The sequence below is a fragment of the Nannobrachium achirus genome (assembly GCF_963921795.1).
Source record: "Nannobrachium achirus genome assembly, chromosome: 21".
NCBI lineage: Eukaryota > Metazoa > Chordata > Actinopteri > Myctophiformes > Myctophidae > Nannobrachium > Nannobrachium achirus.
Genome location: NC_137828.1, coordinates 21,274,036 through 21,297,645, shown reverse-complemented (window position 1 = coordinate 21,297,645; position 23,610 = coordinate 21,274,036). Strand labels below are relative to the sequence as shown.

Below are 23,610 nucleotides of genomic sequence, written 5' to 3'. Positions count from 1 at the left end.
AATGTTTTCAGGCCAAGGACCCCTTAGTTGAGAGAGAGATGAAGCAGGGACCCCCACAACCTGTTCATAGATTCCATATAGTGTCATTGTTTGACAGCACAATCATCAGTGTATGTTGGATTCATGTCAATTTCTGTTTTATTTAACCACTTGAACCGTCAATGCTTAATAAACTTGACCTTCTACAAGCTCACAACGGTACGAGGCGTTGTGAGCTTGTAGATCTGCTATTTTTAGCTAACTTTCTCCGAATATGGACACTCGGGTTTAAGTGGTTAATATAAAAATATAAATATGTATCACTCAAAGATTTGGAGGCCCCCCTGTAGTAACTCTGAGGACCCCCTACGGGTCCCGGACCCCCTGTTGAAGACCCCTGCCCTACTTGGTCATACTATAATGTCACACAGAAATAGTAAAAATTTGTGTTGTAGTACTCGAGTCATTGACTCGTCTCGAGTCAGGACTCGAGTCCAAATTTTCATTGACTCAGTCTCGTCTCGGTCTCGCCCTTAATTTGACTTGGACTCGACTCGGTCTCGGACCATTTGACTCGGGACTCGCCCCCCACCGAGTCCACTCGAGTCGAGTCACTACATAGTTGGGTCGTTTATGGCACTTCCGTGACCGTGGAGAGCAAAGGTCCGTTTCTCAATGGATTTGTCATCTAGGAGCGTTATTAAACAAATTTGGCCGGGGTGTATTTTTAAAAAGGGTGGGCAAATGTTTTTAGAGACCAAAATCCAAAATGGCTACAATCAGCTATGACGAAAATGAACGTTTCAATGGTTTGACCTACAGTTATGAATAAAACTAGTTTTCTGTGACTTTTTGGGTTGAGGAATCCATAATTGATGTTAATTTAATGATTTAACCTGTTTTTTTGTTTTGATCCAAGATGGCTGCATGCCGACTATCATCTCTGAAAGGTCAACTTTTTAACATCGTCATCGAACCTTCATATTGGGCTCTAATGAACGCTCTGCTGAAGCTAAACCTAGTACAACTAAAATAATTAATTAAATAATCTCAGGTCATCTCAAAGGTCAAAAAGGTCACCTTTTGTCTTATACAGTACAGTAGTAGTAGTAGAGCACGTTTTCAGAGCCAAACTTTTGGATTATTATTTTTTTTTTTTCAAAAGTTACTGCAATTTTGAAATTCACGCCATGTGAAAATGGCCACTTATTTTGTGTGCCGGACGTTTTGGTGTCCGAAATGTCACGGCAAAATACATAGTAATTTTTGCTGAAAGTACAGGGAGATACAAATTTCTCTGCAGTGAAAAAGCATACCATGATTATAGATGTTTTTTTTTTGGGTTAGGGTTGCAGGTGTGTGAAAGGAGCAAATAATAACAGTTTGGGGGTGTTTTCACATGCCCTCATTGGCAGCAAAAATGTTGGTATAGCCGTAAAAGACACCGTTTTCATTAACCCTTGAGTTCTGTTCAGATTCACTTCACCTTGGTTCTGTTCGGGGGTCATTTTGACCCGGGGGATAGGCCTATTTGGTTTGAAAAACAATAGTAATATAAATATATATATATATATATATATATACATTTTAACTTAACAAATCATCATCGTTCATTGACTAGCTGAACACACATGTGAACACACATGAACGTCGCTTTGGTTCGGTGTCTGTTTCTCTTTCTCTCTCTCACCCTGAACCCTACAAATGGATTTAACACTAGGGTATTGCCATGGCAACACTGTAGGCCCAAATGACGCCCTTGGATTGTATCATGCTGTTCCATGCCAATTTCTTTAGACTTGAGTGACTACTTGTGCAGCACACCAAAATAAACTAATTAGGGTCCTGCTTAGCCTTCCCTATCAGACTCACCTCACCGCTACTCACCAATTAAGAGTGGGGTGGCTCAGAGTAGATGACAGAGTACAGCAGCTTGCAATGGGCCTGGTGTACAAGATACACTACACCACTATGATACCCAAGTACCTGTCAAAATACTTTATAAACATTAAGGATGTCCATAATTACAACACCAGAGGCAGCGCCACAGATCACTTTCAACCCAGAGTCAAAACCAACAAAGGGTCAAACTCTTTTTTCTGCTATACCACCAAAATGTGGAAAGCCTTACCGAAGGCCATAAAGGAGTGTGGATCACTTGCATCCTTTAAAATTGCCCTGAAAAGCCACTTACAGGCAGCAGCCGTTCGCAACTGGTAATAATGAACCTAGCCCCAACCCTACCCTCCCCTGCCCCTTCTTTGTATATACTGTTTGTTTAAGAATTACTGTCTTTGTTTTGTTTTTCTTTACATATCTACTGCATAGTACTGTGTTCTATCTGTCTGTCATTCAATGTTATATGAGATACTTAATGGTTTCCAGTGGAAATAAGCTTAGTCTTTTCATGGATCTCCTTTTAGTAGACCTTGTACCAGTGAACTGTACCGTCATGAAACTGTACCTTTTCCTATGCAAACTTCTAATAAAGTCTTCAATCAAAAACACACAAGTAGTGTGACACAGACACAGCGGGTCAAATAGCTCACAAGAGGCCATTAGCACTTAGCGAGATACACATCCTAAAAGAACATGGCAGTTCAAAGGCCTAGACATATTTAACTGAGTGCACCACAATCGTTTAAATAGCCAACCGCCAGGTTGACAGCCGTGCCACATTGATTGATTGATTGATTGATTGATTGATTGATTGATTGAAGACTTTATTAGAAGTTTGAATAGGAAAAAGTTTCATGTCAGTACAGTTCACTGTTACAAGGTCAACTAAAAGGAGATCCAATAAAGCCTTTCGGCTCGTTTACATAGGAAACCTTTATGTATCTCATATAACATTGAATCACAGACAGACAGAACACAGTACTATGCAGAAGATATCATCAATAGCAAAAGAAATAAAATAAAAATAAACAGCCGTAAAACAGAAAAAAGTAAATTAAAGAAGAAAATAAATTAAATATATTTACAGTGGAAAAGGGGAGGTAAGTATAGGCTTTGTCTATTACAAATTTCGAGTAGCAGCCGCCTGTAAGTGACTTTTCAGACCGATTTTAAAGGAAGTTACAGATTTACACTCCTTTAAGGCTTTCGGTAAGGTGTTCCACATGTTAGTGGTATTGCAGGATTCAACCTGAGTTTGGCAATCTAAAAGTGCAGTCTTAAGGTCATGCACTACCTCTTGTGAGGCAACCAGACCAGACTGTAATGACCTCAGTGTAGGAAAAGACCTGTCAAATAGCTCAATTCAAATCCTTCATGCACGCCATCCTTCAGGGTCCTGAACTGCTTGCTCATCAATGATGGCAGTTGAATTTTGCAGATGATTGCAGATTTGCAGAGGGTATGTGGGGAAATAATCTGACATCCACCTCCCATAGTCATGGTGGTTGTCATATGCCATAGCACTTTAGCCAGTCCATGAAAAGGCTACCATACTAAGAAAGGCTACCATACTAAGAAAGTGTTAGAAGGTGATGTCTGATCCTGAGGCAATAGTTACAAGATGTCAGAGGAGACATGAAGTCATGTGTGCTCTTCGTCATCTATGGTGAGAGTGCAGTTATTACCTGTGGGCAGGCCAGAGCTTCAAAGTGGCACATACAGTATAAGAAGCAATTTACACTCTGTCTTCTTCCTGATGATGATTCACTGAATCTTCATCTTGAAAGGACAAACCTTACACTGCATAAACTCAGGCCGGGTTGGAATGAGCATGTAGAGGAATTACACCAGCAGGCCAGAGAAACTTTTAAGATGTGGGTTAATGCGGGCAAACCTAGGAATGGTCCTGTATGTGATGCAAAAAAGCAGGCTGTAGCTCGGTTCAAAAGTGCAGTTCGATACATTAAGAGGAATGAGCTGACCTTGAGAGCAAACTCTATGGCCAGAAAGCTGCAGCAAAAAGATGTCTTGGATTTCTGGAAAGAAATCAAGATAATAAATAATAGTAAAATTCCGTTGCCTTCCAATATTGACGGGATCACAGGGAGTGCAAAGATTGCAGAAATGTGGAAGCGACACTACAAGGACCTTTTTAATTGTGTTAAAAGAGATGATTTTAGTGTTGGAGAGGTGTCCCCTGATAAAGTAATCATCAGACCAGATGAACTCAGAAACGCTATAGGAAAGCTGGCTCTTAATAAGTCCTGTGGCCCTGATCAGATAACAGCTGAACATTTGAGGTACTCCAGCCACAGAGCTTCAGTACTACTTGCCCTGTGCTTCTCTGGAATGCTGATGCACGGAATACTTCCTGACTATATGATGTCAGTTATGCTAGTGCCTGTAGTTAAAGAAAAAACAGGGAAAATCTCTAGCATTGACAACTACAGGCCTATTGCCTTGGCTAGTGTGCTGTCAAAAGTGCTAGAGAGAATAATACTTGAAAGACTACATAAGTATATTGTCTCCACTGATGAGCAATTCGGGTTTAAAAGTAAACATGGCACTGACATGTGTGTGTATGCTCTAAAAGAGGCAGTCAGTAAGTACAATAAACATAATTCCACCATGTTTACGTGCTTTCTGGACGCCTCTCGAGCCTTTGACCGCATTAACCATGGCAAACTTTTTGCAAAACTAAGAGAGCGAGGGGTCCCTTCATACTTAATAAGAGTTTTACATTTTTGGTACTCCCATCAAACCATGCAAGTAAGATGGGGTGATACTATATCTGGTCCATTTCAAGTGACTAATGGGGTCAAACAGGGTGGGATATTATCACCTGTGCTTTTTAATTTGTATATGGATGAACTCTCTGTCAGTCTTAAAAAGTGTAGGACTGGCTGTATGATGGGAGAAAGGCTTGTTAATCATTTAATGTATGCAGATGACTTGGTTGTCATGTCTCCCAGCTCTGCTGGGTTACAGCAGCTGCTTAGAGTGTGCTCAGATTATGGTCAGATGTTTGACATTAAGTTTAATCCAAAAAAGAGTGTTGTCATGATAATGAAAACTAAGGAGGAACGAAAGGCAGCTTTCCCTTCTTTCCAGCTGGCCGACAAGGTGCTTAATGTTGTGGACAAGGTCAGATATCTTGGGCACATTATAAGAGACGACCTCAGTGATGATGATGATATACAAAGACAATACTGTAAACTATATGCACAAGCCAATATGCTCTCACGTAAATTTTACATGTGTACTGATGATGTAAAGATAGCCCTTTTTAAAGCCTATTGTACACCACTGTATACTGCCCACTTGTGGTGCAGATATAGCAAAAGTAAATATAATAAGTTGCGGGTGGCGTATAATGATGCCCTCAGAATCCTGCTGCGGGTCCCTAGGTGGACAAGTGCCAGCCATTTGTTTGTGAACAGTGGGGTTGCCACTTTGAATGCGGTAATCAGGAATCTGATGTACAGCTTCATGATGAGGCTGAAGGACTCTAAAAATGAAATTATAATGACTTTAATCATGCCTAAGAAGAGCAGCATTAGATACTCCTCTTGTCTCTGGAGACATTGGATTGAGTGTCTGTATGTTTTTTAGTGCCTTTTCTGTTGTGCCCTGTTGTTGTTGTTGTTTTTGTTTTTAATCTCTGTTGTTTCTTGTATTGTTGATTGTTGATATATGGACCTGTAGAGTCTGAAATAAAGATTGATTGATTTTGCCAGCTCCATTACAACCTGCTAGAGCATCCCTTACCCCTTGGTTATGGTTTGGAACTTGTGAATAGGAAGTGCCAACCAGTGCATTACCCCAGAAGCTCCCACCTTGTGACTCTTCAGATGACAGTAGTACTGATGATGAGTGGAGCCAGCAACAAGCCCAACAACAACAGAGACAACACACTGACTGAACTCAGTCCACTCTCCTTCCCTCCTACCTGTAGGATATCCTCGTGTTCCAAATAAATAAGTCCTTAAGGTAGTAAACCCGCACCACTGGATTAAGAATTGACGTCTTGTTGTCTTCCCAGCTGTAGCCTATAATTTGTTAAGCAAGCCTCTTCTGAAACTTTAACAAATGCGAAGAAGGTGACATTTTAAGTCCCTATAGAGGTTTAAACAAACCAAAACAACTGAAGCCTGAAGCAGTGACATGGGGTATTTTTGTTTTTGTATATAATTGAAAGGCATGAGACTATAATGGCATAAGGTACATTTCTCACCTTGAACATTCAAATGCAGACAGGCATATACTGCTATGTGTTTGAATTGGGAAACCTTGTTTATTTATTTTAGTCAAAATAAAATATTTCTTTGTTAAGATTTTGTTTGATAAGATACGTTTTGCCATAATCATGCTGCTCTATTACAATGACACAAATCTATAACAGCAATGTTTAAAATTGTTAAAGACTACAGAAGGCCAAGTATTATTCTTTTTTAATTACTATTCTTTTTGTAATCACTTGGCCTTTCGGTGCAGGGCATCAATATTATTTCCATATCATGATATTAGACTGGATAATTATCGTCTGTGATTTGGGATATTGTACTACAGTATGGCATAAGTCTTATTTGTACTTATTTGTGGTTCTTAGATAGAAATGGGTATGGGGAAAAAACAGTACCGGGAGACTTATTTAAAAATACTAGCCCTTACCCGTTCAAAGATATGAGCTCCGAAATGATGTGCAGTGTGTGGGTTATGGGATGTGCACTGTGCACACAGTATATGAGGGATGGAAAGTAACTTTAACTGGTGCTTGCATGCTAATATGTAGGAGCATCAATGTAAGAAATACCCGTTCCATTTAACAGCTACAGAGATACTGTGTACCGATCTGCATGATTTTTGGACAACATCTGTAACAGGGCCAGAACCCCCCCCCCCCCCCCCGCCCGCCCGCCCGCCCGCCTGCACACACACACACTCCCCCCCCCCCCCCCCCGCGTGTGTGTGTGTGTGTGTGTGTGTGTGGGTTTGTGTGTGATTGTGCATGGCCTGAACAACAGCGCCCCTCCCTTAACATGTGTGGTCACAAAAGGTACTGTAGGCTAATATAGATACACCCTAAAAATGCGAATTAGCCGGGCAGATAACAGAAATAATCGTTCACTTGCGGATACAAGCACCAAAATTGGCACACATACTCCTTAGGGATTGCTCTTTTCATAAAACCATCTGGCCAAATCAAATTTCAAGATGGCGGCCATTTTTCAAGATGGCCGCCATTGAATATACAGTAATCTTGCATTACGCAATAAAATACCATAGACCTGTCCTATTTGAATGATCTTGGTGTCAAATCATAAATTTTTCACTATGTAGAATCCAAATTTGGTCCCATGGACTTACTCACTGGCTTCCTTGTACCATATATCAGTCCCGGAATCCTAATATTCTGCTAAATTAGAGGTTTGTGTTATGTCTGACTCGGGTAAAATGGGTGGTAGTGTATATCTTAGTATTGTTAGAGGTTTATAGTGTGTATGTGTGTGTGTGTGTGTGTGTGTGTGTGTGTGTTGGTGGGGGGGGGTGGGTAATGTAGTAATGTAGTAACTCAACAGAGCGGATTTCAATGCACAGCGGCTGACGCGGCTAAAATGCATGGTAGATATAATAGCGCCGTGGGATCACTCTTTGTACAAGACTCCTGCCGACATAGCTCTGGGGGTCATGGAGACACGCAAACTGCCTCACCACGATAAGGTGATGATCCCGTCGAGGCAGGAGGTAGTTTTTTTTTGTCTTTTCTTTTTTTTTTGTTATCTAGGGCCTAGGCAGTATAGTACATTAGTATAGTAGGCCTAGACTACAACGCTTCTAAACCTCGCACCTGCAGCTGCACAGTGCCGTGCAGGTCAGACCAAAGTGGTAGCATTTGCATCGACTGCAGCATTCCAACTTGCATCCACACTTGGTCAGCTGCTGGCAACTCTCTGCAATGGGTGGGAGCTCAGTCCAATCAATCTGCCACAGATCTCCTTTCTTGGTCCAGCCCCAGTTGTCAGGAGTCTGCACTTCTGGTTGACATACTGTTGACTGACTCCAGATGCAGGCCGCTTGATAGGAAGCGCGCTTCACATGTTGCTTCAGTGCTGCTTGCGTTGGAGGAATGGCTTCGTATGGCCTCTGCTTCCGAGCAAACAAGTCCAACCTCGCATCATTGACACCTTCAGCTGTGCTGGATCGGTCGTACATCATGACCACAAACTTCTCCAAGGTTTTCAGGTCTTCATCATCCACTACAGGTGGGTAATGGCTGAGTTTGCTGAAGACACCGGAAGCCTCATCACAAACATTCCAGGTTTGCCACGCAGACTTCTTCCCCTTTCCGCGGAATGCTGAAACATCGCAGCCAGTGAAGGCATGGAAGAAGAGCATCCCTTTGCTCTTTTCTGCAAGAGTGCAACACAGGTCATGAACAGAATCCACTTTAAGTTCTGTCTTTGGCCAAAGGCAACCCACTGCCCAGCCCTGAGGCTCATAGGGCAGGAGTCTATGTCCTGTTTCTGTGAGGCTGCTTGATGTACATTAAGTACCCCTAGTGGACATGATAATAGTTTGTCACAGGGACATACCCCAATCCAGCCTTTGATGCTGAGGTCATAGATTCAAGATGTATGACAAGGTCCATATATGGAGTTCCCTGATGTCTTCAATATTAAGCCCATATCTAACAGGACTTCATATGGGAATGCCCATATATGGAGGCCACATTGGCCACATACCACACTAACAGAATCCATATATGGCCAAGACAGATGGCCAAGACAGCCCATATCTGTGTGACTGGTTCTACAGACAGGGATCTCCATGTATGGGCATAAAAGGGTATGTTGTCAGTTGTCATGGACATCATAGTACTTTCACATAACAAATAACTGGGTAAGCATGTTTGGGCTCTCACAGCATATCTCCATATACAGTACATGGATCTCCATATATGGGTACCAGGGGGTCTTCATATATGGGTAACAGGTCCGATACATCACTGGCCAGATGGCAAAGAATTGGCACCCTGAGGCATCTAACTAGTAAATAATAGAGAATACTAATAAACCATCAAGTACACTACATAAACCCAGGATACATAAAACTAACAGTTTCTAATATTATTCTTGCAAGAATAGGGCCAAAACTGAAACAGCCGTTTGGATGGCCCCCTGTAGTAACGCTGAGGACACCTGGGGGTCCCGGACCCTGTGGAAGACCCCTGGTATTAGCTACAGAGCCCAGGTACAGGTACAAAAGCTTTTATGCTTCAATTATGATCTAATTTGACACTGTTCTGGAGCAGGAGCAGAGCAAGGACTGTACTGAGATAGGCTCAGGGGTCATTCCGGGGGTCCCAGGTGAGGAGAGACCCCCACCAATAGTCATAAAGGTTATTCTGGCTGCTTCAAAAGTGCAATATATGTACTTAGAATGTTTTAAAACCTTCAAAACAACTCTAATATTATGAAAATTGGACATTAACTGGCTGACATACTGTTCTGCGAGGTCCTAAAATAGATGACCCCCCAGAAAGGGGGCTGGGGTCAGGAAAATCTGACACCCATCATTTTCTGACAGTTTGGTCCCTATAAAAGCCAAAGCAGTAAAAAAATACATTTTAGCAAAGAAATCCTTAGAAGTACACTTCTTATCACACTAGGTAGTAACTCCGAGGACCCCCAGGGGTCCCGAAGCCCCTGTGGAAGACCCCTGGTATTTGTTACTACTTTTTTTTTGTTTTCAGAAAAAAAGTTTATGCTTCAATTATGATCTAATATGACATTGTTCTGGAGCAGGAGCAGAGCGAGTACTGAGAAAGGCTCAGGGGTCCATCTGGGGGGTCCCAGGTGAGGAAAGACCCCAACCAAAAGTCAGAAAGCTTATTCTGGCTGCTTCAAAAGTGTAATAAATGAACTCAGAATGTTTTAAAACCTACAAAACAACCCTAATATTAAGAAAATTGGACATTAACTGGCTGGCGTACTGTTCTGGCAGGTCCCAAACTAGATGACCCCCAGAAAGGGGGTGGGGATCCGGAAAAGTTGACACCCATCATTTTCTCATAGTTTGGACTCTATAGAACCAGGATCTGCAAAAAGATCAATTTTAGCACAAAAATCCTACGGGAGCTGTTTTTTGGACGCATCGCACCACACTATTAGCAGAATATTAAGATTCCGGGACTGATATATGGTACAAGGAAGCCAATGAGTAAGTTCATGGGTCCAAATTTGGATTCTACATAGTGATAAATGTATGATTTGACACCAAAATTATTCAAATAGGACAAGTCTATGGGATTTTATTGCGGAATGCAAGATTACTGTATATTCAATGGCGGCCATCATGAAAATTGGCCGCCATCTTGATTTTATTTTTGGCCAGATTGTTTTCTGAAAAGAGCAATGCCTAAGGAGTATGTGTGCCAATTTTGGTGCTTGTATCCGCAAGTGAACGATTCACCTGTAATATGCACTTTATCTGCCTAGCTAAATATACAGTATATGATTTGTGAAAGTGACAAACGGGCTTCACAGTTATGTCAGGTGTGTTCATATGCTGATGGTGATGCGATTTCAGATCAATTGCTCCAGCCACTGAGGAGAAACGCTGTTTCAGACAGACAGACAGACAGACAGACAGACAGACAGACACTCACTCACTCACTCACTCAGACAGACAGACAGACAGACAGACACTCACTCACTCACTCAGACATTCGCAAAATTATAGTATAGATATATTTAATGAAATAGTTTTGATTAAAAGTAATCCAAAAGTAACTGAAAGTAACTAGTAGTACTTTTAAGTAAGGAATACTTTTTAAAAGTAACCTTCCCAACCCTGGTGCTAATTTAGAGTACCCTAACCATAACCCTTTTTTAATAAATCTTTATTCAAAAGTTATGGCATACAAGAAAATACAAAACAGACAGTGAAACTTGACAGAAAATGCTTTTCACTGGTCTTGAACCACCAACATCTGGTTTTCTAGACAAAGCTGTTTCCTCTATGCTATAGAGCCACAGCAAATCTACAGGGAACTACAATGTTCTTAAGCTCATAGGATTCAGATGCCGTAAGCTTTCTTTTCATAATTTAAACTTTTTTTTTTTTTTTTTTTTTTTTCATTTAGGTGGACAGTGAAAGACAGAAAATGTTCATAAAGGTGTCAAAGGACATTAATTTTTGCCATTTGTCCAGAATGATGATGAAGTATAGGGTCAAGGGTGATGTATTGACAGCTAGCAACTAGCATACAACACATTTTAAAGCCTTGTTTTAGCTTGTATCCAAGTAGATGAGACGAAAGAACGTGCAGTCAGTAGGCCCTAACATCAACGCTGATTGGCCACTTCTTTCCTCCATTCCTCCTTGGTGGAATTTCCACCGATGGATGGATCTTTTCTGTAATGATGTATTGATAACTTGTCTTTTGTGTTTGTGTTGTTCTGTACTGTATTGTATTGTCTGTTTTGTATTGTCTTCTATGTCATGACTTTTGAATAAAGATTTATAATAAAAAAAAATAAAAAAAGAAACTTGACCAAGTTGAAAATAAATCCACCAAATGTTCCTCCTTTGAGGAAATGGCACATTGCAGAGGCTTTCCACCTATGCTTTCCACCGAGGAGGAAAGCGGTGGAAAGCATAGGTGGAAAGCCTCTGCGCTGTGCCATTTCCTAAAAGGAGGAAACTTTTGTGGACATGACTTTTGAATAAAGATTTGTACAAAAAAATAAAAATAAACACTTGACCAAGTTGAAAAGATCCACCAAATCTTCCTCCTCTTAGGAAATGGCACAGCGCAGAGGCTTTCTACCTATGCTTTTTGGGCATACATCTGACAGCGACAAAGTACTAATCACACTGCTGTATGCAGCAGACTGCGTGTTTACATGCACTCTAATGTACCAATAACTGGGAATAATCAGGTTAGGCCGATATGGACATGACATTTCTGGTAATATTTTGAAATTAGAAAAAAACCTTTTCCAGTCCTGGAAAAGGTTTGGAATTCATCAAGGATCCTGGAATTATATCAAGGGTCCTGGAAAAAAAGGGCTATGCATTTTGTTTGGCTATTGATTTTGTTAATAGAAAAACATTTTCCAAATCATGTGCAACATTATACAAAATATGTATGCAATTTCGCAGAACGGTCTGCGAAATTGCAGCTTAACAGCTCATCCACACTGCCAGTGAGCGAGCGTTCCGACGGCAATGTCGCGCAAAATACTGTCCTCATATGGAGCTTCGGCCATTGCGTTGTGACCTGAACCAATGCGTTGTGGCCTGAACCAATCAATTAAATAAATAATAATAAAAAAGTGTTTGGGGGAGGAAACCTTGCTCAAATAACGGGTCTCCCTCCTGGTCGTGTGCGGACGTGTCCTTGCTTGCTCCTGCTTATGCTTGCTATGCCTACATTTCTTCTGCTGATAACGATTTTTTATTTTATTTTTTCACTTTGGGAAACTACAAGTGGATCGCTATAAACGTCTGGGACTGCTCTGCCGTTTCAAAATACATTTTCTTTTTTACTTTGTATTTCCAGTGACTGGTTACGTGGCACTTAGCTAAAGCTAACTAGCACCAGGATGCCCCCTGTTATTTCCACAGAGGACTATCAAAAACTGCTTCAGAAGATGGCAGTACTGGAAACGGAAATATTTCAATTCAAACAAATCCGAAGACTGGATAAACCACTCGCCTGGAATTCCCTTGGCGAAAAGCCAAAGAAGATGAAAGAACGTATAACGGGCAGGACTCCCTCCCAAAGCCCTCTTATCACCGATGATGACTGGCCGGCACTACCCCGGCACAGCGCTGCTTCGACACCCCTTCATAAATGGGCCACTGCCAAGGGGAAAAAGACTGCTAAAAACACAAATGCAGTCAAATCTCCACAAACGCCGAGTGTGCAGCTGATTAACAGATTCACGCCACTGGCCGAGGACCAAAGATGCCTCTCCGATGACAGGGGCAGCATTTCCCCGGGCTGGCTAACAGAACAGCTGCAAGAAGCCCCCCGAAGTCCCTCTGTTGACAGAGAGAACGTCCCACCCAGCAGGGTAAGAAGCACCTCAGTGATTGATCCTGATGTTTTGATTGTGGGCGATGCCGCTTTAAAAGATGTCAAAAGCATAAGAAACAGGAAGGCAAAAGCTATTTGTTTTCCCAAAGACACAATCTCTGACATGAAAGACAGAATTTTGGATCTTGTCAACGAACACCCAACGGTGAAAACGCTGATTCTACATACTGGCACATGTGACACAGAAGAAAACCAGTCGGAAATCTTAAGGGAGAGATTCAGGGCTCTATTCGACACACTGAGCTCCCTCAGCGACATAGAGATATGCATCAGCGGCCCCCTACCGCCTATGAGAGGCACAGATGAGAACTTCAGCAGACTGTTTTCTCTGAGCAAATGGCTTTTAGCTGCATGCACCAACAAAAATGTGCATTTTATTGACAATTTCAGCTTTTTCTATGACAGAAGACACCTTTTCGCTGATGCGAAACAACTAAACAAAAAAGGGGTGAAACTATTCACTCAAAATGTTTTCCATGCTCTAGCCTCGGCCAGAACACAAGAATCCAAAACAACAGATAGTGATGAGCAACCTTTATCTGCTACCCTTGAAGTCACAGCTGCCCCTGCTGAAGCTGCAAAAGATGGTGTTTTGGCTACCGAAGTGCCCCCCCCGGCCGAGGGGGGAACGGCCTTGGCGAACGGAGGAGATTTCAAAACAACAACAGACACCGTTGTCCCTGCCAAAGCCCTCTCTGCCAAAGACGAGAATGTGGAAGACTCCACAGAAGAAGCAGATGACGTCAATGCAGAGATTGGGTTGATCAGGGAAATATTTGAAGAGGAGAGTAACAAAGAACCATGAGCAGAGTGAACTGTCAACAGACAACAGAGAGTCGACAGAGGAAGAGGAGAGTAACGAAGAAACGTTCTATGGTTTCCCTGCCTCAGCCGTGGCTGGCTCGAACCATGAGAGTGAACTGTCAACAGACAACGGAGAGTCGACAGAGGAAGAGGAAGGGGCTGGAGAGTCAACCGATGAGTCGACAGAGGAAGAGGAAGGGGCTGGAGAGTCAACCGTGGAAGAACAAGCCCCATCTTCCCAATCTTTCTCTTTCTCCCTATCGCCAATGCCCCTTCTAGATTTCACGAATGGGATGAATGAATTAATTAACACAGGGATTAGAATGACCCCGGCCAGACGCCCGGACAAACGCCCGGCTCCACAACCGCCACCGGCCAAATGCCCGGCTCCACAACCACCATCTTTGAAAACGGACGAAACTGACCCTGCCATGCCCCAGAAATCTGTGGCCTGGGTTCTTTCGCCCCCACCCATCCCTCCACGACCTAAACGAAAGAAGAACCTGGCCTCCCAACGAGCTGGGACAATACTGGGCCAAAACATGGCCTCCCAGCTGAACATGGCTCCACGACCTCAACGAGCTGGGACAATACTGGGCCAATACATGGCCTCCCAGCTGAACAATACATTCAGCCACTGATATCAGTTGGGTCCGATATTATACCCAGCAACAACCGTATCTGGACCCGATGCTCCTCTAGGCGCTTTTACTAAGCAGGCTCACAATATTTCTACTGTAATTTCAAATAGAGTGTCCAGGACAAGCAGTGGCTCTGCTAATCTAGCAAATTTAACTTACATACCCTGTAGGGACTATAGTACAGTAGAATGTCAAAAAATAAATCTGGGCCTCTTTAACATCAGGTCACTTTTAAACAAGCCCTCCTCTGTAAATGATCTAATCTGTGAAGAGAAGCTAGATATAATCTTTTTAACAGAGACTTGGCTGGGCACAGATGGAGCTGTTGCACTTGGCGTCGCCTGCCCACCAAACTATCATTTTATTCAATCAGTGCGCGAAGGAAAAAGAGGTGGAGGTTTGGCGTACATTTTCTCTGACATCTTTAAATTCAAGAACCTGTCTTTTGGAAGTTTTTCATCCTTTGAATACCAAGCTAACTTATTTGAGAGTAAATCCTCTGTTCTAATGATTACCATATATCGCCCACCAAAATGTAGCAAAGCCTTATTTCTTACAGAAATATCAGAACTTTTATCTATCTGTTCCACTGACTATGAGAGAACCTTGATTGCTGGCGATGCAAATGTACATGTGGATATTGTTACAGATGTTACTGCTATGAGTTTCTTACAGTTATTACATTCCCTTGATTTTGTTCAGCATGTTACCGGGCCAACCCACAATCAGGGCCACACCCTAGACCTGGTGATCTCTAAAGGGCTAAGTATTTCTATGGACAGGATCATCGCTAAGCCTGACTTATCGGACCACTATTTACTGTGTTTTAATATGACTGTCTCTGATCTAGAAAAATACAATAGAGAATATACTATAAAAAAGAGATTTTTCAGGGCATCGGCAGCAGAAGAGTTTGCTCGCCATCTTGCATGTGCACCCCCCCTTCCTGATATTCCCTCAGTAAATGATATGGTTCAACATTTTAATCTTAAATTAGAGTCAGCTCTGGATATAGTGGCTCCTATGAAAACTAAAAAGAAACATAAAGTAAAAGAAACACCCTGGATAAACGATCATATACGCTCACTCAAGAAACAATGCCGCAAAGCAGAGCGAGCTTGGAGAAAAAATAAACTAACTATCCATCTACAGATTTTTAAGTCATTAACAGCCACGTACAATAAAACCATGCGTCTGGCTAGGCAGGCCTATTTTTCCGGAATTATTAATGAGAACAAGAACAATGCTAGGGTCTTATTCTCCACTATTGAACGCCTCTTAAACCCCCCCCAGTCCTACAAGCAGTCACTCCTTGCCTCTAAAGCAAAGTGTAATGAGTTTGCATCCTTCTTTGACAACAAAATTGTGAACATTCGAGCTGGTATTATGAATAATACTGTCACAAATGCAAATGCAGTTAATGGTGCCATGTGTAAAAGTGTAGATAAATCTAGGGGCAGCCTAGTATCATTTTGTGAAATTGATGAAGAGGAACTTCGTAAAACCATATCGCAAATGACATCGTCTTCTTGCTCGCTGGATGCAATACCCACGCCATTTCTCAAAGAGGTTGTAGACTGTGTGATTGGAGATATCCTAAAAATAGTAAATAACTCTATACAATCAGGTGTCTTTCCAGAAACACTGAAAACGGCCGTAGTTAAGCCCTTACTCAAGAAACACAACCTCGACCCGTCCATGCTGTGTAATTATAGACCCATTTCCAATTTGCCTTTTCTGGGCAAGGTCCTAGAAAAAATTATCTTTCATCAATTGGATGTATTTCTGCAGAACAATAAGGTGCACAACAAATTCCAATCCGGCTTCAGGAAAGGACACAGCACAGAAACTGCACTTTTAAAAGTAATTAATGATCTTAGGGTGTCTGCTGATAACAAAAATGTATCCGTTCTCCTACTGCTGGATCAAACGGCGGCTTTTGACACAATTGACCATACAATTCTAATACAACGTCTTGAACACTGGGTAGGGCTGTCAGGCACAGCTTTGTCCTGGTTTTACTCCTACCTAACAGGCAGAAGCTACTTTGTTAATCTAGCTGACTTTGAGTCAAACAAACACAACATCTGCTCTGGTATTCCACAGGGCTCAATTCTTGGTGCTTTATTATTCTCCCTCTATATACTGCCGCTGGGAGAACTTATTTCCGCTCACGGTGTGAATTTCCATTTCTATGCTGATGACACCCAGCTGTACCTTTCGGTAGCTCCGGACGACCCCTGTGCTCTAGACCCATTGCTGACGTGTGTGTCTAGCATAAAATGCTGGATGAGTGAGAACTTTCTCAAACTAAATGAGGACAAGACAGAAGTTCTCATAATTGGTTCTACTGCGCAGAGAGAATCAATAATAAGTAGACTTGGTAACCTGTCTAAAGAAAGTAACACTTCTGTAAAGAACCTGGGAGTGATCATTGACGCTGAATTGAATTTTGATACACACATTAATCATGTCACCAAGATTGCCTTCTTTCACCTTAGAAATATTGCGCGAATTAGAGCCTATCTAACATTGGACGATGCAAAAACGCTGATCCACGCTTTTGTTTTCTCTCGGCTTGATTACTGCAACGCACTTCTCTCTGGTCTGCCAAAGAAAACAACTGACAGTTTGCAACTTGTTCAAAATGCGGCAGCCAGAGTTTTAACTAAAGCTAAGATGAGAGAACATATTACTCCAGTCTTAGCGTCGCTACACTGGCTCCCGGTTGTTTTTAGGATTGATTTTAAAATTATTTTACTTGTTTATAAAGCTCTAAATGGTCTGGCACCTTCGTACCTCTATGACTGCCTGCATAGATACGTTCCAAACCGCCCACTCAGGTCTTCTAGTGCTGACCTACTCGATGTGCCTAAAATGAAATATAAAAAATATGGTGAAGCAGCTTTCTGCTTCTACGGACCGACAGTTTGGAATAAACTCCCACTACACCTAAGACAGGCAGCCTCTGTGGATAGCTTTAAAGCACAGCTCAAGACCTATTTCTTTACTCTTGCTTTTAGCTGAATTATTTTTTTTATCTCTTTGATGCTATTGACGTCCACACTGTTCTGAAATTGTTCTTCAATGTTTTATGTTTTTATTGTTCTGCTTTATTGTATTCATGTGTATTTTATTTTTTCTGTTAAGTAACTGTGCTTCATTTTCTGCTCTGTAAAGCACTTTGAGCTGCATTTCATGTCATGAAAGGTGCTATACAAATAAAGCTTTATTATTATTATTATTATTATTATAAATAGAGACTCTTCGAGTGAAAATATGCGGGGTGGATGACGCGTTTTTTGCAACACTGCCTGTCTTTGGGCATTGCACATAGGATAATATTTTGGAAATGTTTTGGAAATACATTGGTAAAAATGTATGGGAATGGAGTGTTCCTGTCCTTTCCTTGGGTGAAGTGACCCATATCCCTGTTCTGGCCATACCATAATAGGCAAACTTTCGGCAGAAATAGGCAGACATTTGCCGAAAATAACCGACAAACAACTTGCAATATGCAACATATGCATTCATATAAAAATAAATAAATACAATGTGGTGTGTTTTCTTTAAAACATTGAAAAGTTCATTTTCATTGTGATGAATAGGAACAAGACACATAATAGATTGATTGACCGTAAAATAAACACTCTGAAAACTGAAAATGCACGTGGCCCATGCACGCGGCATGCTTTTGAGATTTTCAAATGGTCCCTGATTGAGAAAAAGTTGAGAAAGTTATTATCGATCTACTCTGAAAAAAATAATAATAATAAAAACACACACTTTTTGCAGTCTGGAGTGGCCTCAGCTGCGTCCCCTGGTGGCCAGGGCCCAGGAGCCGCGGGGCTATGTGAAGCGCGCGCTGGACCAGGTGAAGAACGTGTTCAACTTCGCCAACGTCACCAACCCCGTGGACCACGGTGCCATCGACCACATGGTGGCCGCCACCACCGCCCTGAGGAGCCCCTTCATTGCCGTGGCGTGCCACACGGTGAGGATGGACCTAATAATAATATTTTAGATTGTAATTAGAGAAAAGAAAATATGAGTGTTAAAATGATTTCATTGACTGCTTTCTATTGCAGGGGTCTTCAACCTTTTCAGGCCGGGGACCCCCAAACTGATGGGGAGATGGAGCAGGGACCCCCTACCACCTCGTAGGGTGGGGGGGTCGGGGCTACTATTTTTATTTTATTTTAAACATGTACAAGTTACAACGAGCAGGGTGGGCCGTACCACTACCATTTCTAAACATACTACTTATTAACTGAGAACCAATGTCAATAATATCAACAATATGTCAATTGCATAGTAATCATGTATTCAAGCTATTCAAAATGGATAGAATCATGATTATTTGTTTTACATAAATGGGAAAATGGCAAAAAAAAAATATATATATATATTTTTTGAAATCTTTTTTTTTTTTAAGCAATAATTTCACGGACCCCCTGCAGTACCTCCGCGGACCCCCTAGGGGTCGCGGACCCCTGTTGAAGACCCCTGTTTAGCGATTTTAGTATTTTGATTTCAGTGGTTGGGGGCATGTGCAAGGGGCAAGTGGCTAAATATGTATTTTTAGACACAATAAGCCGTCAGTTTCTTTGTTACTATTTACTATTACTACTATTTAACAGCCACCATAAATCACATCTGCCCATGAAAGATTGCGGTGCATCTTGGGAATGGGCTTATTGTGTTAAAAATACATCACTAAAACGGAAGAAAGCAGTAAATGAAAACATTTTAACACTCATCTTTTCTTTTCTCTAATGACGATCTAAAATATGAACCCTTGTTGTAAAAAAAACAAAAACAAAGTTGTCCTTTAAATAGATGGGGGCAATGGTACTGTATGTGGTTTCCGTTTTAGCATTTACCCCTTCAAGACAATGGAGTTATTTTAGAGAGTAACTTTTAACCTATGAGGAAGCAGCAAAAACTTTTTAGCATAACCTTTAGCCTAGCCTCGCGTAGCCAGGCTTAGGTGCCGGCTACACAGAGCTGGATATTTCTGAAGCTAGACATTTATTTGTGCGGTTGGGGCTTGCAGCCACACAAAGCTGGATATTTCGCCCGCAAAACTAGATATTTTTGAAACCGGATAAGTGAAGACACTGAAAAATATCCGATTCACTGGATACGTGTAGACATGGAACCCGGATATCTCTGAAGACTTTACTGTGTATGTGCTTGTCCCCCTAGTGGAGGTCTGGGGACTCTTATTTTAGACCTAGATATCTTTGTCGTGTGGACCTAGATATTTACTATTGGGTATGATAAACAACATACTAAAAATTCAGGAAAAAATAACTACCGGAAATACACCATTTTCAAGATGGTGTCCACGATGGCTGCCGGGAGCTGAAAATGCCTATGAACTGGGTTTTAATGTGTAAAAATTCATAATAAATCTGCACTTGGTGAAGAGTTTTAGATGTTTGGTATGGGTAAAAGGTTTTCAAAAACCATCGCAGACAAGTTGGGCTCGCCCCCTAGTGGTCTGTTTGCAATGAATTCAATAGTAGATCTGTCAGTATATGGTTGAAACCCCAAATAATTGATAAAAGAGATTTTTCAATGGATTCTGTTACTATTGGGTATGATAAACAACATACTACATAAAAAATAACTACCGTAAAGGCATCATTTTCAAGATGGCATCCACGATGGCTGCCGGGAGCAAACGGACCACTAGGGGGCGAGCCCAACTTGTTTGCGATGGTTTTTGAAAACCATATACCCATACCTAACACCATACCAAAAATCAGAAACCCTTCACCAAGTGCACCAAATTGATGAATTTCGACCAGTTTGGCCCCAGTTATCAAGATATGAAGCAGAGAGAGTTCTAGGAGGTGGGGCTGAATTTTCCCGGAAGTTGTCTTTTTTTCACAGTGTGGTGTCCCTGCAAACGTATTCCCAGCTGAAAAAAAATCTGTTCTACTTCTCCCGCTCTGTCGGTCACGCTCGGAATAAACAGTATACAAACAAAACATGGATTCGAACAACGTTACACCTATTAAGAGCGAGTTAAGAGCTACAATCTATTTGTGTTTGTTTCGCTGGGGAATGTAAACAGACCCACACCGCATGACGTAACTTCCGTTAAATGCAGCGCTTCCGTCTTTCCTTTAGCCAATGAGGAAGCAGCAGAAATGTCATGTGAAGCTCGACCAATTACGAAGCAACAAAAACTGCTTTTGACGTTATGGGCATACGTCACCATACGTCATACGTAACATTTAGCCAATGAGGAAGCAGAAAAAACTGCTTTTAGCCAATGAGGAAGCTGCATAACTTTAGCTCACGAAAATGCTGGTTCCTCATTGGCGAAATGTTACTCTGTTAACTCGAGCTGATAACAATAGTGTGGTTATCCTGCAAGTACTACTTTCGGTGATGTTCGTTGCTGTTCTGTATGTATGTGGTTGGGCAAGTTGGCACCACACTTTTCTAGGCTTGATTCTCAAAGTGCTGCACAGAATACGCAATAAAACAAGAATTTTGTATAAACGTATAATAAAATGAGCTTGATAGAACCATGAGCAAAAGCTTATGAAAATGTTGTTTACATGAATGCTTTCCAGAACATATTTGTTTTTAAGAGTGATCTAAAAGATAGAATGGAGTCTGCGTGGCGAATGGCCCCGGGAGAGTCTAGGTCTAGGAGCTGGAACACCGATGACACAATCAGACTTAGTTACTTACTGTAGTCTGAACACCTTGAAGTCATCTTTACAGCATTAGTACAGCAAATGAACACCTTAAACTCATCTTTACAGCATTAGTACAGCAAATGTCAGGGACAGCCAAAGGGTTTTGTCCACGGGAATTGATTGGCCAGTAGACGGTGCGTGCCTCTATACGCATTGATCTCATATCTCCAACACAATCTGCTCTTGGGTTTGCACAGCGCACGTTACCATGGCGATGCATCCCGCTAAGAACTGAACCGCTGTGGTAGACGTGAAAATGATCTTTTGTCACTGCACATATTCCTATCAGCAGGGAGTGTTGGGCCGGGCGGGAGGAGGAGTAGGACAGAGGCTCCTGTCTGCTATTTAAAAAGAAGCAGCGTGATACATATTTGAAACATTTTACAGAGACAAATCTTGTATGAACATAAAATCAGATGCAGAATCTTTTTAGATGGGGCCCCTTGGCCAAATGCATATTAATTTGATGAGGTCCTTGACATTGTACCCACCAACGTGGAACTTTGCTTTATATATATATATATATATATATATATATATATTAAGGGTGCAACGGTTTACAAAATTCACAGTTCGGTTCGGTTCGATATTTTGGTGTAACGGTACGATACTTTTTCGATACAAAAAATAAACAGAAATATCCTTGATTTATAAATGTATTTTTATAACTACCTATTTGTTTTATTTTAACTTTGAACAATACGGTACCCAACCTCTAGGGTAGTGGTTCTCTAAGTGGGCTCTGCGGATCCCTAGGGGTCCTTGAGGGGGTTCCAGGGGATCCAATGTGGATGTGGAGTGGTATTGTATTGTATTGTTCGGTACAGCGTCATTCGGTTCGGTACACCCTCGTATCGAACGGTTCAACACGAATAAAGGCATTGTTGCACCCTTAATATATAGTATATATTTCTTTCAGGTATGTCCAGAGAGTCCTCCGTGCGTGGGCAAGCGGCGCTACGCCGTGCCCGAGATCGTCCGCAGCCAGCGCGCCAAGGAGCTGCCGAGCCTCGACCCCCAGAGGAACCACAGCCACCACAGGCTGTTCGAGAACTCCCGGGTCTCGCTGGTCCTCAGGGTCTCCTCCCAGGAGCGCAGGGCCAGCCTGCAGCCCAGCCAGAGCCTGAAGCCCCAGCAGCAGCGGCGCTCCGATTCGGGGTCGGGTCCTTCTTCGGGCTGCACCGTCTCCGACGCCGCCGCCTCCTCGGAGGCGCGGAGGCCCAGCCTCATGCTCCTCCATGCGGCGAGACGCCACAGCATCCGGCCGTGCTTCACCATCCCCAAGGTGAGGGTGACCAAGGCCCCCGCGCCCACGTACGAGCCGGAGAATGTGCGCCGGAAGAGCAGCTTTAAAGGTGAGGGTAACGGATTAAGCCAGGGGTCTTCAACCTTTTTAGGCCAAGGACCCCTTAGTTGAGAGAGAGATGAAGCAGGGACCCCCACCACAACCCATATACTGTATACTATATAGTTTCAGTGTATTTTGGATTCATGTCAATTTGTGTTTTCATATATTTAACCACTTGAACTGTCAATACTTAATAAACTTGACCTTTCACTCTTCTCTTTTTCACCTCTACACTAAACCTCTTTGCCGAAAATAGCCAATCTACAAGCTCACAACGCCTCGCGCTGCGAGGCGTTGTGAGCTTGTAGATCGTCTATTTTCGGCTAAAGTTCTCAGAATATGGACGCTAGGGTTCAAGTGGTTTATATAAAAAGAAAAAAAAACTTCTATCACACAAAGATTTGGAGGACCCCCTAGGGGACCCGGACCCCCTGTTGGATCAGCCCCTTGGATTAAGGGACAAACTTCTGATATTTACGTGCTGTTCCATATCGTCATTGCCGTCTGGAAACCTTGTATGTCCAAAACCTGTTACTTTTTTGTAATTATGGACCATAATGGAAACAAGCCCCTCTGGGCTTTTTGTGTCATCCTTTGTTACAGTGTTGTATTGACTGTATTTTGAGTATTTAATAATAATATTCACGAAAATGCCAAATTCAGTAGTTTTTCCCCCCCACACATTATTTGAATAGCCAATATTAAAATGATGTGTTGCTGTGTCTTTTAAAAGAGGGCGGGGCCAACCTGCTGCAGGTTCCCAAATGGCGGTACAAGGAGCTGAAGGAGGAGCGCAGGAAAGCAGAGGAGGCGGAGCGAAGGAGGCTGGAGGCGGCGGCCAAGAGACACCTCGCCGCCGGGAAAAGGAAATAACATCACAGCGATGTGACGGCAATGCCCAATAAGATGTCAGCTTCCGCTCTCTTCTCGGCTTTCAAGAGGCTTTTCAGACTCTATGTAGAGATTGTGAAATAAATGTCTGGCTTGAGAGACTACCTGGTTCTTAACTATGAATCATTTTGCTGGGGACCCCCTGGAACCCCCTCAAGGACCCCCTGGGGGGGGTCACCGGACCCCACTTTGAGAACCAGAGATTTTAAGGGACCAAGA

At 42.3% G+C, this 23,610-nt stretch overlaps 1 protein-coding gene across 1 annotated transcript in view; it reads left to right on the top strand.

The window, feature by feature from the left end:
* Positions 1–23,373, top strand: part of LOC308306635 (ankyrin repeat domain-containing protein 33B-like) — a gene marked incomplete at both ends in the record, with an annotated part of 62,566 nt that extends 39,193 nt beyond the window's left edge. The window contains 3 exons of the mRNA XM_080751676.1: positions 18,226–18,424; positions 22,072–22,507; positions 23,234–23,373. Coding sequence (XP_080607802.1) covers positions 18,226–18,424; positions 22,072–22,507; positions 23,234–23,373 — 775 coding nt within the window. The remainder of the gene's footprint in view (positions 1–18,225; positions 18,425–22,071; positions 22,508–23,233) is intronic.
* Between the last annotated feature and the right edge of the window lie 237 nt (positions 23,374–23,610).